Genomic DNA, 13,101 nt, shown 5'->3' with positions numbered 1-13,101 from the left:
CTTCCTAGCATATCTGTGGTAAGTACCAAAACTTGTGTTTTGCACGCGAACGTATAAATCACGCACATATACGCTCGCGTGCGGAAACACTTGGGGTCATGCTCACAGTCTCACACACCGTGTAATTCTCCCCATAGTTACGTTTCTCTGCTTTTTTATTTAACACCAAACTTAACGCTTGCCTATCTCTATATGTAAATAGATAAAGATGGTGTTAAGAACGAATCCTTATCTTCATTGCTATTAATCTTTCGAAACTTATTGATCAAGGGACACAACATATTTAAATTTATATGATATTAGCGTTCTGATATAATTTAATTTTTGGTTTTTGTTTATCCTTTTCTTTTCTATTTGGAAAGCAAGATGATTCTCCATATATAATTGCATAAATATATAACGAGATAGACTTTATACTAATGATTGCATAAATTTCTATACTAATGATTATGATTTGGGTAAAAAGTACGTACCAATAACGAGATTATCCGACTTTTATGTTAATTTTCATAAGAGATAGACTTTATAAATGCATGTTAGCGCGCACCACATATATATTGTCGTAATGTGGAGAAAGATAACCAAAGTGGACTCCAAAACACCAAAAAGAGAGGGTAAATCAAGCAACAATATGTCTAGCTAGCTAGCAGCCTAAGCTATGTGTTGCTCCAAAACACATATGATCGATGATCGATGATGAACCGTACGGTGATAGGTGAAAATGTAGTGGCATGGGCTAGCTCAACCTTTGAACATTGGGTATGTTATGAAGTGGAAATTTTTAAAAATATTTTAATGCATCACTAAAAAGGTCATGATAAAAATAGAAAATAATGGTGAAGGTGGTAAGAGATATATATATATATATATATATATATATTTATTTTTTTTTTTAGTTGGAAATTAAGAAGGTAAACATGGGTTTTAACCAGATCAACTAAACTTGTTAAACATGGTTTCTTTTTTTTTTTGGAAATTAAGAAGGTAAACATGGGTTTTAACCAGATCAACTAAACTTGTTAAACATGGTTTCTAACCAGATTACCTATACTTCGTTGTATCAGTATATCTCTGTAGGCAATCAGCCCAATACCAAGTATAGGACCTGTCTTTGGGCCTGGCGACCCGAAACACTTAAGATCCATCTTCAACGAACTGACAGGAGGTACTTTACTGTCTTCAGTGTTCACTCTTCAGAGTGTGGCAGAAAGCGAAGAGAGTGAAACGCCGTCGTCCTGCACTTGTTGCTCTCTTACCTTCTCCGATATCAGAGCGTGGTTTCAGGTACTACTTTTTCCCTTCCTTACCATCTGCTTGCTTGCTTTGAATTTTTGGTTTATTTTGTTTCTAGTTATTGACAGATACGAGGGTGATTGGAATTGTAGAACAGAGATTGGGGTAGAAATGGGTTCACACGTAGGAAACGATGAAGATAAGATTAGTCAATTACCAGATGCACTTCTATCTCACATGCTGTCCTTCTTGTTAACCAAAGATGCTGTGAGGACCAGCATTCTCTCTAAAAGGTGGAAGAACATATGGGCTTCTGTTCCCTCTCTAGACTTTGAACATTACAGTTGTGCTGGGTTTGTGTCATTTGTTGATCGTGTGCTTTACTATCGAGATTCACTTGACATTCAAAGATTTCGTCTCCACTTTAAGTGTTTTCCTATTGATGTCTCTTCTATTGATCGTTGGATTCGCACTGCTACTTCCCATAACGTTGTTGAACTTGATCTATGTCTTAATTTTTTGGGAGGAGTGGAGTTTGAGGTCCCTGAAAGTGTTTTTGAGTGCAAAACACTGGTGGTTTTGAAGCTGAAGTCGGATTCTTCTTTTACGTATGCTCCTCCTAAGTTAGGGTGTTTTCCTAATCTCAAGTGTCTACATATAACAATTGATTATCCTGATAAGGACCTTTTGGAGAAACTTTTCTCATACTTCCCCGTACTTGAAGACTTGAGTGTAGAGGGAGAATGGAATGATCATGTAAATTGTAATGTCAAGCTTTTTGTGCCTAAACTAAAGAGGTTAAGTATAAACATTCACAGTACTGGCTATTTTGACGAACCTTATGAGTACTACTTCTCTATCGATGCCCCAAAACTTGAATTCCTTGACCTCAGAGTGGATATTTTGCCGAGTATGTCTTTTGACAATTCAAAGTCCCTGGTAAAAGCCATTGTGGGTTTCTATTACCATCCGGCAATTATGCAAGAGCACTTTTGTGATCGTGCAACTAAGATTCTGGCACCAGTTTCCAATGTTGAACATCTTTCTCTTTCAGCTCATTTTTTGGATGTAAGTATGCTTAACTTGTTCCTTTTCTAGTATGTCTGGTGGTTTTATACATTTTGATTTTGATAAGTTTTCAATACTCGGCTGTTATATGAAATCTAAATTTTCATGTTCTGTTTCTTTACATGATTGGTTTTCACAATTGAAACCCCCCTTTTGATTGATGCATAGTCTTTAGTTAAGCTGCAGCACTTTATATTTGAATTTCTGAGCTACCTGATATGCTTTATTTGTTTACATAACCCCTGTTATGCCATAATTACAACAGCTTATATATATGTAGGGTGGTGCTTGTCTTTGTTCATGTGTTACAAAGAACAGCCTATGTAATTTCCCTATATATAATGCATGGATGAGAAACAGATATGTATGTATTACAAGTGCTTCATCAGTGCAGCAGCTCTTATCAGTTATCAGTTACAAACTTAGTTCAGTGCTTTTACTGAATACACTTGTACTTATATTGTTTTCATGATATAGTGGAAATTGAGTTCGGCTCAATTATTCAAAGATGATGCTAGTGCTTGTAAATGAAATCCTATTTGGCCATTTTTGATTTGAAATAAAATGTGATGCCTAGTGTTGATTTTTAGTATGACTCTGTGTTTGATTTGTATTGCTCTTTCCTGAAGGCTTCTTGTATACCTGCTTTTGGTAATCTGATCCATTTGAAGCTGGTTCTTCATGACTGCTATCGTTGGGAAGTGCTGGCAGAGCTACTCAAGAAATCACCAAATCTAGAATGTCTTGTCTTGGAACATGAACAGGTAAGATCAATTTTCCACTTATGCAGAGTTTTTCCAACAGTAGCTCTTGTATTGTCCTCATTTTGTTCATTCTTTTAAATGATTGTTAGGACAATAACTGTTACCCTGAAAACTCGGAGGATGAAGAAAATGCAGTGGACCAAGAAAACACCGAGGATCCATGGTGGAATTGTGAAGAGTCTGCACCTCGTTGTTTGTTGTCACATCTCAAGACTGTCTTAATTAGGGGTTTCATGGGTTGCCGGGATGAGAAACAAGCTGCAAAGTACTTATTGAAGAATGGTGCAGTTTTGGAGGAGATGACTATTTATGTGGATAATGTTTTGTACTCAAGAGAGAAGCTTTGCATGGAATTTGCACACTTTCAACGTGGTTCCATGACTTGTCGGCTTCAATTGGTCTAACCCGTATTTGCCTGAGATGCGGTTTCCCTTGATCTTGATTTCGATCCTCTCTGTTTGTGAATGTAATGGGATTCAGAACTTTGCCCTTGATCAATACTTTACAACATAAATCCAAACTGGCAAACTCCGAGAGGATATGCCATGAGTTACATGACAAACAGCTTACCTGTGATATACTCAAAGTGATGCCATTGACTACGTACTAGAGCTACTGCTACAGATCTGGAATCCCTCATATACAAAATTTCAAGCAGCAAGAGATCGAGCACTACAACTTGTTGGATATTTTCCTTTAATATATTTTTTTTTTTTGGGGATTTGGCCAGATTGTTAACAAACAGAGATAATTTGTGGACCATTTTGAGGAGTCTTAACAATGAATAGGTGGCTAGAGACTAAATAGCAAAGAAGAAATTAATCTCTTGAATCTAAGACCATTAAAATGTTGATGAACAGGTTAGGAAAATATAAAAAACAAATCCGAGCAATGTGCATGAATTGTTGGGTGAAAATATATAGAGGCAGTTTTCATGTTTGACCCCCGATCCCTTTATTTGCTAATGATTCTGTAAAATAGTGTGATCGAGATTGTTTGGATTGCATAATGCCACCTCTTGGGGTAGTAGCGCCGGCGCCACTGAAGCTAAAACAGTGCCACTTTTTAATCAAGAACAAGAAGCCGTTGCCCTTCCCTTCCTTGCAGCCACATTATCATCGTTGTCACTCATCATCTTTAGTTACTGCCAATGCAAATCCAAATCCAAATCCAAGTATTCCAAACCGTGATGATCGGAAAATCACAGTAACCAAAACAAGAGGAGGAGATCATGGACGTATAAAACATTCACGATCAGAGGAGATCGATATAAATATTGATGGACCATTCCTGAATAGATTTCTCATTTCCAAACAATGGGATGCTTTTCATCGCTTTTGTCGTCCTCATACTATAATCGGCACTGTGAGTATTTCTACATGTTTGTTTCAGTCAATGTCTCGTAAATGTAATGCTAAAGTTTTCGACTTTTCATTCTTGTAATGTGCTGTTTTCAGGTCGTAGGTATATTATCGGTCTCTCTTCTTCCATTGGAACAAATTGGGGACTTGTCACCTGCATTTTTTATAGGAATATTGAAGGTACATATATAGTTCGAAATGGTACTGCAGGTTGGTTTGATGTCGATATATACGTACATAACCTGTTGGAATTGATAACATATTAGGCATTGGTTCCCTCTGTGCTAATGAACATATATGTGGTGGGATTGAATCAAGTGTTTGATGTCGAAATCGACAAGGTATGTATATAGGTGAACGTATATGAACTCATGTAGCATCTACTGTTTCAAATGAACCTTATTCAGAGTCTTGCTTCTATGTTTGATCTCTCAGGTTAACAAACCTGATCTCCCTCTAGCTTCAGGTGAATTCTCCATGGGAACTGGGATATCAATCGTTTCCGCGGTTTTGCTGATGGTAATTAATTAATTGGCAGATATACATGATCAACTAGACTAGAATTTGCAAACTTACTTGATCAATCTATAGTTGGGAACCTGTAAGTAACTGATCGATACAATTTCCAGAGTTTTGCTATGGGAGTTATGTTTAAGTCTCCACCTCTGTTCTCTGCCCTTGCCATTGGCTTTTTTCTTGGAAGTGCTTATTCAATTGAGGTTAGTTTCTTCAGCCTGTTTCATAGTCTGTTAACAGCCTTTGTCTAATATGCATTATCAATTTTGTTTTAATACCTTTTATTATATGAACCAAGTAACTAGAGCACATTTCATTAATTTCGAATTATATGGCTCTCTCTATATGTTGAGTAGCTTCCACTGCTCAGGTGGAAGAGACATGCAATTCTCGCTGCTGCTTGCATCCTAATTGTGAGAGCTATCGTCGTCCAGGTTGCCTTCTTTGTACACATGCAGGTATATATATGTCATTACTCTGGCTGCTGCAGCTGGCTCTAGTATCTATGTATATGACTATATGCGGTTATGAATTGAAGCCATACATTCGTGTTTGCAGAAGTACGTTCTTGGTAGAGAAATTGCAATTACAAGACCATTGGTATTCGCGGTGGTTTTCATGTGCATATTTACCTCTGTTATTGCATTGTTCAAGGTTAGACCAGAAGCTATACATACATGTAGATATATGGAGTTAAAGTAGCAATGGGTTGCTGTTTATTCCTCTGGTCGTATTGAGTTATTGGTTTATAGTTTATACTTGCTGTTGTTGTTGGCATTGTAATTCGATTAGCATGCAGGATATACCTGACGTGGATGGTGATAGAGATTTTGGAATCCAATCTTTCAGTGTCAGCCTTGGCCAAAAAAAGGTCACTAACTTTCATTTCACCAAGGCACTACATTGTCTGCACAATACTGTATGTTGGCTTAATGCTGGAATTTTATACAGCAGGTGTATTGGATTTGTGTAAATATGTTGTTACTGGCATATGGGGCAGCAGTCCTGATAGGAGCCTCGTCTTCATTCCTACCAAGCAAGCTTTTCACTGTTAGTGTGGCTGTGAATTCATTTCCTCTTGGCTACTCTAGCCGCTTACTTTGCCGGCCGCATTACTATTACTAATAAAGTCTGAATATGGCCACAGATAATCAGTCATGGTGCACTTGCTTCTCTTTTATGGCTTCGAGCTCGATCAACAGACACAGCCAATAAAGCCTCCCTAACCTCTTTTTACATGTTCATTTGGAAGGTAAAACAACTGAACAACAATTTATTTGCTTTCTGTAAGTTCAACAATTTGGTTAAACATCTTATCTGCAATTTCTTTGGACTGGTTAGCAACCCTCTGTATAGCTAGTTGCCTGGTTTAACTTCCTATTCTAAAAACATATAAATTCAATTCATATATGCATTTTATTTTGTTGGTTACACGAACTTAATAATTATAATGTTGCAGCTGTTTTACGCGGAATATCTGCTCATTCCTTTTGTACGTTGAGAAGAAGATCAAGTTGTGGCTGATACTACTGCTGCTGCTTCTGCTATGTCACTCCAATGTCTAGTCCCAAGAGCGGGAGAGCAATCGACCACGGATCAGAACTCAAATTTGGATGATACTTTGCCCCCGTTTTGATTCTAAACGCTTATTTGTGCACGCAGTATTGTTTCTTTCATCTCAAATCCATTTTTTCTTAAGACGTTTTTATCTCGAATTCTAAGTGCCAAACTTTTGGTAGCTCGATTCCAGTATATCAGTATTGGTGTGGTAGGCCTTTTTATGACAGTTAATGTGGCACAAAACCATTCTCTAATCCTGATACACAACAACGACGATGTGGTCTGGCATCTCATCTCATCCAACAAAAACGACATGAAATTAACTAAATCAAAAGGGGTTTGTCTATCATATCATATGGTATGACATATCTATTTGCAAATGTGTCTAATTGTATGACACATGTGAGGTTTTGAAGAGGTAAATGATCATTACATGATTATTTAGTTGTTTTTTTAATCAATAATAGCCAAACATTGTGTGAGATATGTTATACTAGAATTTTCCAATCAAATGAGCGTTTCCAACGAAATAAGGTGTCTGGGAGAGGCCCAGAAAGGTGGGCCTTTGAACCAGTCAGTTTTGGGCTAGAGCACCGGTAATTCCATCGTTGCCCTTTCTTATAATGAGCTACCTTTTATTAGGGTTTCTGTCTCATATTTTCTCTCGCAGTCGCCGCGGAGCAGGAAGAAGAAGAAGAAGAAGAAGAAGATCAAGATGGTATGATTCTCTCTTACTCCTTCTCCTCCATGTTCTTTGTGTCTTGTTAACATTCATATATGTTTGCTTAAATCTCAGTAGAAAGTTGATTTTGATGTGATTTGAGTGTGAATCTGAAATGGCAGCCTTCACACAAGACCTTCATCATCAAGAAGAAGCTCGGCAAGAAGATGAGGCAGAACAGGCCCATCCCTCACTGGATCCGTCTCAGGACTGACAACAAAATCAGGTACCAAAAATATATGCTCTCTTTACTCCTTCCCAAGTTGACTCTCTCTTCTCGCTTCGCAGATGCTTAATAGTTGTTTTACTGTGGTTTGTGTACCAGGTACAACGCTAAGCGCAGGCACTGGCGCCGCACCAAGCTCGGCTTCTGAGGTTCTTTGCCCCAATTCTCAATGGCAATTTTGATAGGGGTTCTAGATTTGATGTTTATTGCTTAGCCTATGTGTAAGAACTCATAAGAGTCTATCTTTCCTATCTCCAGACTTATATTTTCAAGTGATATTCAGACTTTATATGTTTTCTGCTTCGGTTTTTAATCCCTATGATACAACAATGTTGGATGCTCTAATCCCTATTGGTTATGTTAAGCTTAATTCACCAGTAGATTGATTTTGATCAGGATGAGATGATAAGTTTATGCTATTGGTCTTCAGTTCTGTCATTCTCTTCTCCATATTCTGCATGCTCAGATGTTATATTTGTTGTTTGAATCTTGGTACAAGTGAATGGAATTTGAGACGGGTTTGCCTTTCATAGTTAAATAAGTCGAATTTTTCATCCCTAGGGTAGTGGTGTGAGAGCTGCATTCTTGGTGTTCAGCTCAGGGGTGTGAAAACATCTGTGCATAAGTTTTTGCCATCTTGGATCCACAAATTTTTGCAGAGCTTAGACTATGAGAATTGTGAGATCCATTGAACATAAATGCTCAGGATCAAGATTTGTTGCGGAAGTACTGCAATGTTAGTGGTTCTTTATTTTTCTTTCTGAACAAATGCATCCTCTATATGCTGAGGTTTTATTCCTGTCAAGAGAAGCTAACGATTGTGGTTCTTGAATTTGAACACCATCGAGCAATGTGCTCGTTTACTCTTTTAGGATGATTTCGTGATGAAGCAGCATCTTTGAGTTCATTGTTCTGAAATTACAGTGGACTCTTGTGGAATCAATTATGCTATCTCAAGTACAGTTTTGCTAATGATGTTAAATATGACTGTTCAACTGTGCCTGCCCGTAACCAATATCGATGTTTTTGGTAGCATAGAGCTTGACAAGTATTGTTCCTTTTAGAGCTTGCTACTATTGTCTCTAGGACAAAAACATTTTGATTGGAAAATTTGACAATAGCGGCATCCATTACCTAATTCCTACGTCCTTTAATGTTATGGCCAACAGGGTGATCGGGCTGTGTAAACTTCTACGCACTCGCAAGTGAGGCGGGGCTCCTCAAGATTCAAGTGAGGTTGTGAGCCGGCAAAAAGAATGTGTTTCATAGAAGTTATCTCGATAAAACTGTAGTTTTCCGAGACTGTCATTTTCTGCTCAAAATCGTGGGTTGTAGCACACGATGACCACATGTTGTTTAGTAAAATCTCATTGTCAAGAAAACATCTTCAGTACACAGCGTGTATTTTCACATATATACATGAATGATCAGGATTAAAAGAAATAATATAAAAATATGGTGGTCAAACATATAAATTGTTATGAACGGTTAAGATTATGTCGTGTAAATACATGTCGTGCGTATACGAATTTCCACTTCAAACAAATAAAAATCTATATATTTGCAAAAAGAGAAGAATGGTTATGACTTGTGAGTTTATGACTCATGGGTACGAGTCGTATGATATACTGGTTTGTTACACCTGCAACTGTAAAACAATGGGCCTCAGTAAACTAGACACGGCACACGGGTATCACAAGTATACCGGTAAAAACATAAACGACGACCAGACGCTGATGCTTATAGGCTGGCAATTCACGAAACCACTTTTACTTAAAAACCAGTAGAGACACAGCGGAAGATCACTCTTTGTGTTCATCGCCCTCTCCATCTCTCGGTGAGTTTCCCTAAACATTCTCTATTAAATTGGATCATGATTTTTGCTCTTTGCTAGCTTAGATCACCTCAATTTACACTTTTGGTATTTGACAGAATTGAGATGGCTTCAACCATGCTCTCCTTGGCATCTTCCCTATCATTCCATGACACTCACAAGGTATCTCCATCTCTCTTTTCAATTCTTCATTCTGATCTCTTGTTGTATCTTTCTCTCTACTGTTTCATTATCTTTGGGCTTAATTGAGGACTGGTTCTGTTCTGACACTAGATATATAGATAGATAGATTCTGCTTCTCCGAAACAAAACTAATAAATGTATTTGTGTGTTTGAATAGGGGAAGATCAAGCTTGGTAGTTTGGAGAGAAGCAATCTATTTCTAAACACCCAGGTATGTGTTTATGTAATCAAGTTTGAGTTATCCTGTTCAACACGGACTGGATTTTGAGTATCATATTGCATGTTGTTTCGTGTTGTGCGCATGTTTGATTTTGGAACCTGAGTTCGTTCTCTGTTGTTTTCTTGGCTGTAGTCAGCTGGTCGGGTTTCTATGGTTGCTGCTGTCAAGACTTCTCGATTCGACGGTGTAACCATGGCCCCACCTGATCCTATTCTTGGAGTTTCTGAAGCATTCAAAGCTAGCACCAATCTGATGAAGCTCAACCTTGGAGTTGGGGCATACCGCACCGAAGAACTCCAGCCATATGTCCTTAATGTTGTCAAGAAGGTCAAATTCTTATTCTTCATGTAAAATATAAAAAAATCTCATTTCTGTTTCCAATTGTAAAACATTTAATTATTAGGAATTGAAACCTGTAGATTTGTTTCTTGTTGTTCAATTAAGGCATCTTTTTGAGATTTCACTCTTACATTGAAAAACATATTTTGTTTTGTAGGCAGAGAATCTTATGCTTGAAAGGGGGGAAAACAAAGAGGTAAGTATCCTTGACACTATAATTGAGCTGAATTGCAACTATTGCCAACTGTAATTCAATCATCCTTGACACTATTACTAACTGTAATTCAATTGCAATATTTAGTACCTCCCTATTGAAGGTTTGGCAGCATTTAACAAAGCAACTGCAGAGTTATTATTTGGAGCAGACAACCCAGTAATAAAGGAGCAAAAGGTACGTGTGATATTAAAAAGAAATGTGCATTTTGTGAGATAAATGGTGTCTTACCTTATCTTGGTTGTTTAATGTTTGTTTTTCTTGAAGGTCGCAACTGTTCAAGGTCTATCAGGGACTGGTTCTCTTCGTCTTGCTGCGGCTTTTATTGAACGATATTTTCCTGGGGCCAAAGCTCTAATATCATCTCCGACCTGGGGTCAGTATTGTCATCCTATTTCATTATATGACTCGTCTCAGAAATACTAATTTCTCATAAGCTAACAAAATTGTGTTGCAGGTAATCACAAGAATATTTTTAATGATGCTGGAGTTCCGTGGTCTGAGTACCGATATTATGATCCAAAAACAGTTGGTTTGGACTTTGAGGGGATGATAGCAGACATAAAGGTAAGATAGGTTTGCCCGGGATTTTGTGTGTGCATGGTCATTACACTATAGCGTTACATCCTATGAATTGTCATGCTCATCGGTAGCCATCCTATCTTTACAAGACATGTTTGCAACTTTGCATGTACTCTCTCATTATAAGCTTATTTTCTGATTTTTACTGCTAATATGGAATGCCTGACTAATTTATATCACATTCTATCTTCCAGGCAGCACCTGAAGGATCTTTTATATTGCTTCACGGGTGTGCTCACAACCCTACTGGCATAGATCCCACTCCTGAACAGTGGGAAAAAATTGCTGATGTCATTCAAGAAAAAAACCATATTCCCTTTTTTGATGTTGCATACCAGGTACACACTACTGATTGAAGGCAAGCTATACAGTTTTTCTTCCATACGTGGGTAGGGTGATAATATATGATGATTCATTGAGTTGAAAATATCATTAGTATACGCAACAATCATTTTTGGGTATATATTTATTTAGTGCTAGAATAGTCATCTTGTCATTGTACAATTTCTGTTAAAAAGGTGTACCTTATCAGTAGTTACTTCAGAATGTTAATATTTGAACTTTGTAATTCTACTTTAGGGGTTTGCTAGTGGAAGCTTGGATGCTGATGCTGCATCTGTCAGATTGTTTGTCGCGCGTGGTATGGAGCTCCTGGTTGCTCAGTCATACAGTAAAAACCTTGGTCTCTATGCTGAAAGAATTGGAGCAATTAATGTTGTCTTAACCTCATCTGATACAGCAGCAAGGTGCGTCAAAAGTATAGGATTACCATCCATGTTCATTAGATGGCCTTGGTCAATTTAGGTTCAAGTCCTTTCTTAAACAAAATATAGAACTATATAATTTAAGGTTATCTTATATGGGTAATGAAATATCATGTCCAACTTGACTCACAACCAAAATAAGTTAAGTTTGCTAATGATTTTTAGCTACTGTATATGTATTCAGGGTAAAGAGCCAGCTGAAGAGGCTTGCTCGACCTATGTACTCAAATCCTCCTATTCATGGGGCTAAGATTGTGGCCAATATTGTCGGGGATCCTACACTTTTTGGTGAGTGGAAAGCAGAGATGGAAATGATGGCTGGAAGAATAAAGAATGTGAGACAGAAACTATACGATAGCCTGTGCGCAAAAGATAAGAGTGGAAAGGATTGGTCATTCATACTTAAGCAGATTGGCATGTTTTCATTCACAGGCTTGAACACTACTCAGGTATTGCTTATCCTAGACTGAAAATAAAGCTTACAGGCTTTAGGTCTGAGTTATCTTGACATTTTCTTGGTTCTTGTTGTCATTATAGCTGTCCTGCATTGGTTAGTCTGCATAGTGTCTAGAGATTTGAGAGTTGCACTACTGCATGCAACAATTATCTGCAGTGTTCCAAGATTAATATCTGATTTCCTTCCCTTTCTTTGTCTGGTCAGACCGAGAATATGACGAAGAAGTGGCATGTATTCATGACGAAGGATGGAAGAATATCCCTGGCTGGATTGAATTTGGCGAAATGTGAATACCTTTCAGATGCCATCATCGATTCATACCACAATGTTAGTTGAAGTACACTGGCTAGCTGGCACACAAGTTTGAAGCAGACGCTTAGGAATTTTTGGCCCCTTAAATTGAAACAGTTACTATTAAACTTTGTTGCGATCTTACGTGTTTGTAAGATCTTACATGTTTGTAGAGAGGCAACTCCCGAGACACAGCGTGTAATAATAATGTTCTCATGGGATTCATACGGTGCAGGATAATCAAACATAACAATTTCTGTAATAAAACAACATATTTGTGCACAAGTTTCAGTTTGTTTATATACTTTTAATAGACAAGCTATGGTACTGGGATGTAAATCTTACTTTTATTTTACATGTACTTGAACAAAATTACAATGTTATGAATCAAATTACAACATTGAGAAAATTTTACCAAATTTATTTACACTATTTACATAAAGTTAAACAAAATTATAACTATGAGAACAATTTGTTCAAAAAGTTGTAAAATGGTTGTACATTTTGTAATTACAATTATTAGAACAAGGTTATAAACAATACAACTCAGCATTATCACTTTTACTACAAATATGTTGTCACATTTGTAAATATAGGTATCACATACAGGTAGGTACCATATAATTTCCCTACTTTTAAATGAAAAACCAACACAAAAACTCTAGCACCCTTTTAGTTCATAAGTGAAACCATATGCAAGAAATTTGGTTAGCAAAGGTTATTGTTAGAAGAATTAAAGCAGCCCCATGACAATTTGCTGAGCCCAAT

The 13,101-nt window shown here is 37.3% G+C and overlaps 3 protein-coding genes and 1 pseudogene across 4 annotated transcripts; all 4 read left to right on the top strand.

The window, feature by feature from the left end:
• Positions 1–1,025: 1,025 nt before the first annotated feature.
• Positions 1,026–3,574, top strand: LOC101292189 (putative F-box/FBD/LRR-repeat protein At1g78760-like). The gene is made up of 5 exons (XM_004293190.1): positions 1,026–1,073; positions 1,184–1,284; positions 1,362–2,301; positions 2,931–3,065; positions 3,155–3,574. Exons 1-5 carry the CDS (start codon positions 1,026–1,028, stop codon positions 3,467–3,469), a joined length of 1,539 nt encoding a protein of 512 aa, XP_004293238.1. The 3' UTR covers positions 3,470–3,574.
• A 499-nt stretch (positions 3,575–4,073) lies between these two features.
• Positions 4,074–6,443, top strand: LOC101291897 (probable homogentisate phytyltransferase 1, chloroplastic-like). The gene is made up of 11 exons (XM_004293189.1): positions 4,074–4,430; positions 4,523–4,606; positions 4,693–4,767; positions 4,862–4,945; positions 5,056–5,145; positions 5,299–5,400; positions 5,501–5,596; positions 5,742–5,813; positions 5,897–5,992; positions 6,090–6,194; positions 6,402–6,443. The coding sequence occupies exons 1-11, from the start codon at positions 4,074–4,076 to the stop codon at positions 6,441–6,443; spliced, it is 1,203 nt and encodes a 400-aa protein (XP_004293237.1).
• A 731-nt stretch (positions 6,444–7,174) lies between these two features.
• On the top strand, positions 7,175–7,843 carry LOC101292966 (60S ribosomal protein L39-1-like). The gene is made up of 3 exons (XM_004291891.1): positions 7,175–7,220; positions 7,346–7,449; positions 7,549–7,843. The coding sequence occupies exons 1-3, from the start codon at positions 7,218–7,220 to the stop codon at positions 7,595–7,597; spliced, it is 156 nt and encodes a 51-aa protein (XP_004291939.1). The 5' UTR covers positions 7,175–7,217; the 3' UTR covers positions 7,598–7,843.
• A 1,545-nt stretch (positions 7,844–9,388) lies between these two features.
• On the top strand, positions 9,389–12,666 carry LOC101292666 (annotated as a pseudogene). The gene is made up of 11 exons (XR_184111.1): positions 9,389–9,445; positions 9,624–9,642; positions 9,790–10,013; positions 10,183–10,221; positions 10,327–10,416; positions 10,507–10,615; positions 10,697–10,806; positions 11,016–11,159; positions 11,401–11,567; positions 11,770–12,034; positions 12,247–12,666. The product of XR_184111.1 is annotated as an aspartate aminotransferase, chloroplastic-like (transcript).
• Positions 12,667–13,101: the final 435 nt, after the last annotated feature.

This window comes from Fragaria vesca, linkage group LG2, assembly GCF_000184155.1.
Source record: "Fragaria vesca subsp. vesca linkage group LG2, FraVesHawaii_1.0, whole genome shotgun sequence".
NCBI classification, from domain to species: domain Eukaryota; kingdom Viridiplantae; phylum Streptophyta; class Magnoliopsida; order Rosales; family Rosaceae; genus Fragaria; species Fragaria vesca.
Note: the sequence above shows the minus strand (reverse complement) of the source record. Positions and strands in the feature narration are given on the sequence as shown.

Coding starts and splice junctions, on each gene's coding strand:
- LOC101292189 (XM_004293190.1), top strand. CDS start 1,026: ATGGTTTCTAACCAGATTACCTATACTTCGTTGTATCAGTATATCTCT. Junction 2,302..2,930: donor TTTCAGCTCATTTTTTGGAT/GTAAGTATGCTT, acceptor TCTTTCCTGAAG/GCTTCTTGTATACCTGCTTT. Junction 3,066..3,154: donor TTGTCTTGGAACATGAACAG/GTAAGATCAATT, acceptor AATGATTGTTAG/GACAATAACTGTTACCCTGA.
- LOC101291897 (XM_004293189.1), top strand. CDS start 4,074: ATGCCACCTCTTGGGGTAGTAGCGCCGGCGCCACTGAAGCTAAAACAG. Junction 5,146..5,298: donor GAAGTGCTTATTCAATTGAG/GTTAGTTTCTTC, acceptor TATGTTGAGTAG/CTTCCACTGCTCAGGTGGAA. Junction 5,401..5,500: donor CCTTCTTTGTACACATGCAG/GTATATATATGT, acceptor TCGTGTTTGCAG/AAGTACGTTCTTGGTAGAGA.
- LOC101292966 (XM_004291891.1), top strand. Junction 7,450..7,548: donor AGGACTGACAACAAAATCAG/GTACCAAAAATA, acceptor TTTGTGTACCAG/GTACAACGCTAAGCGCAGGC.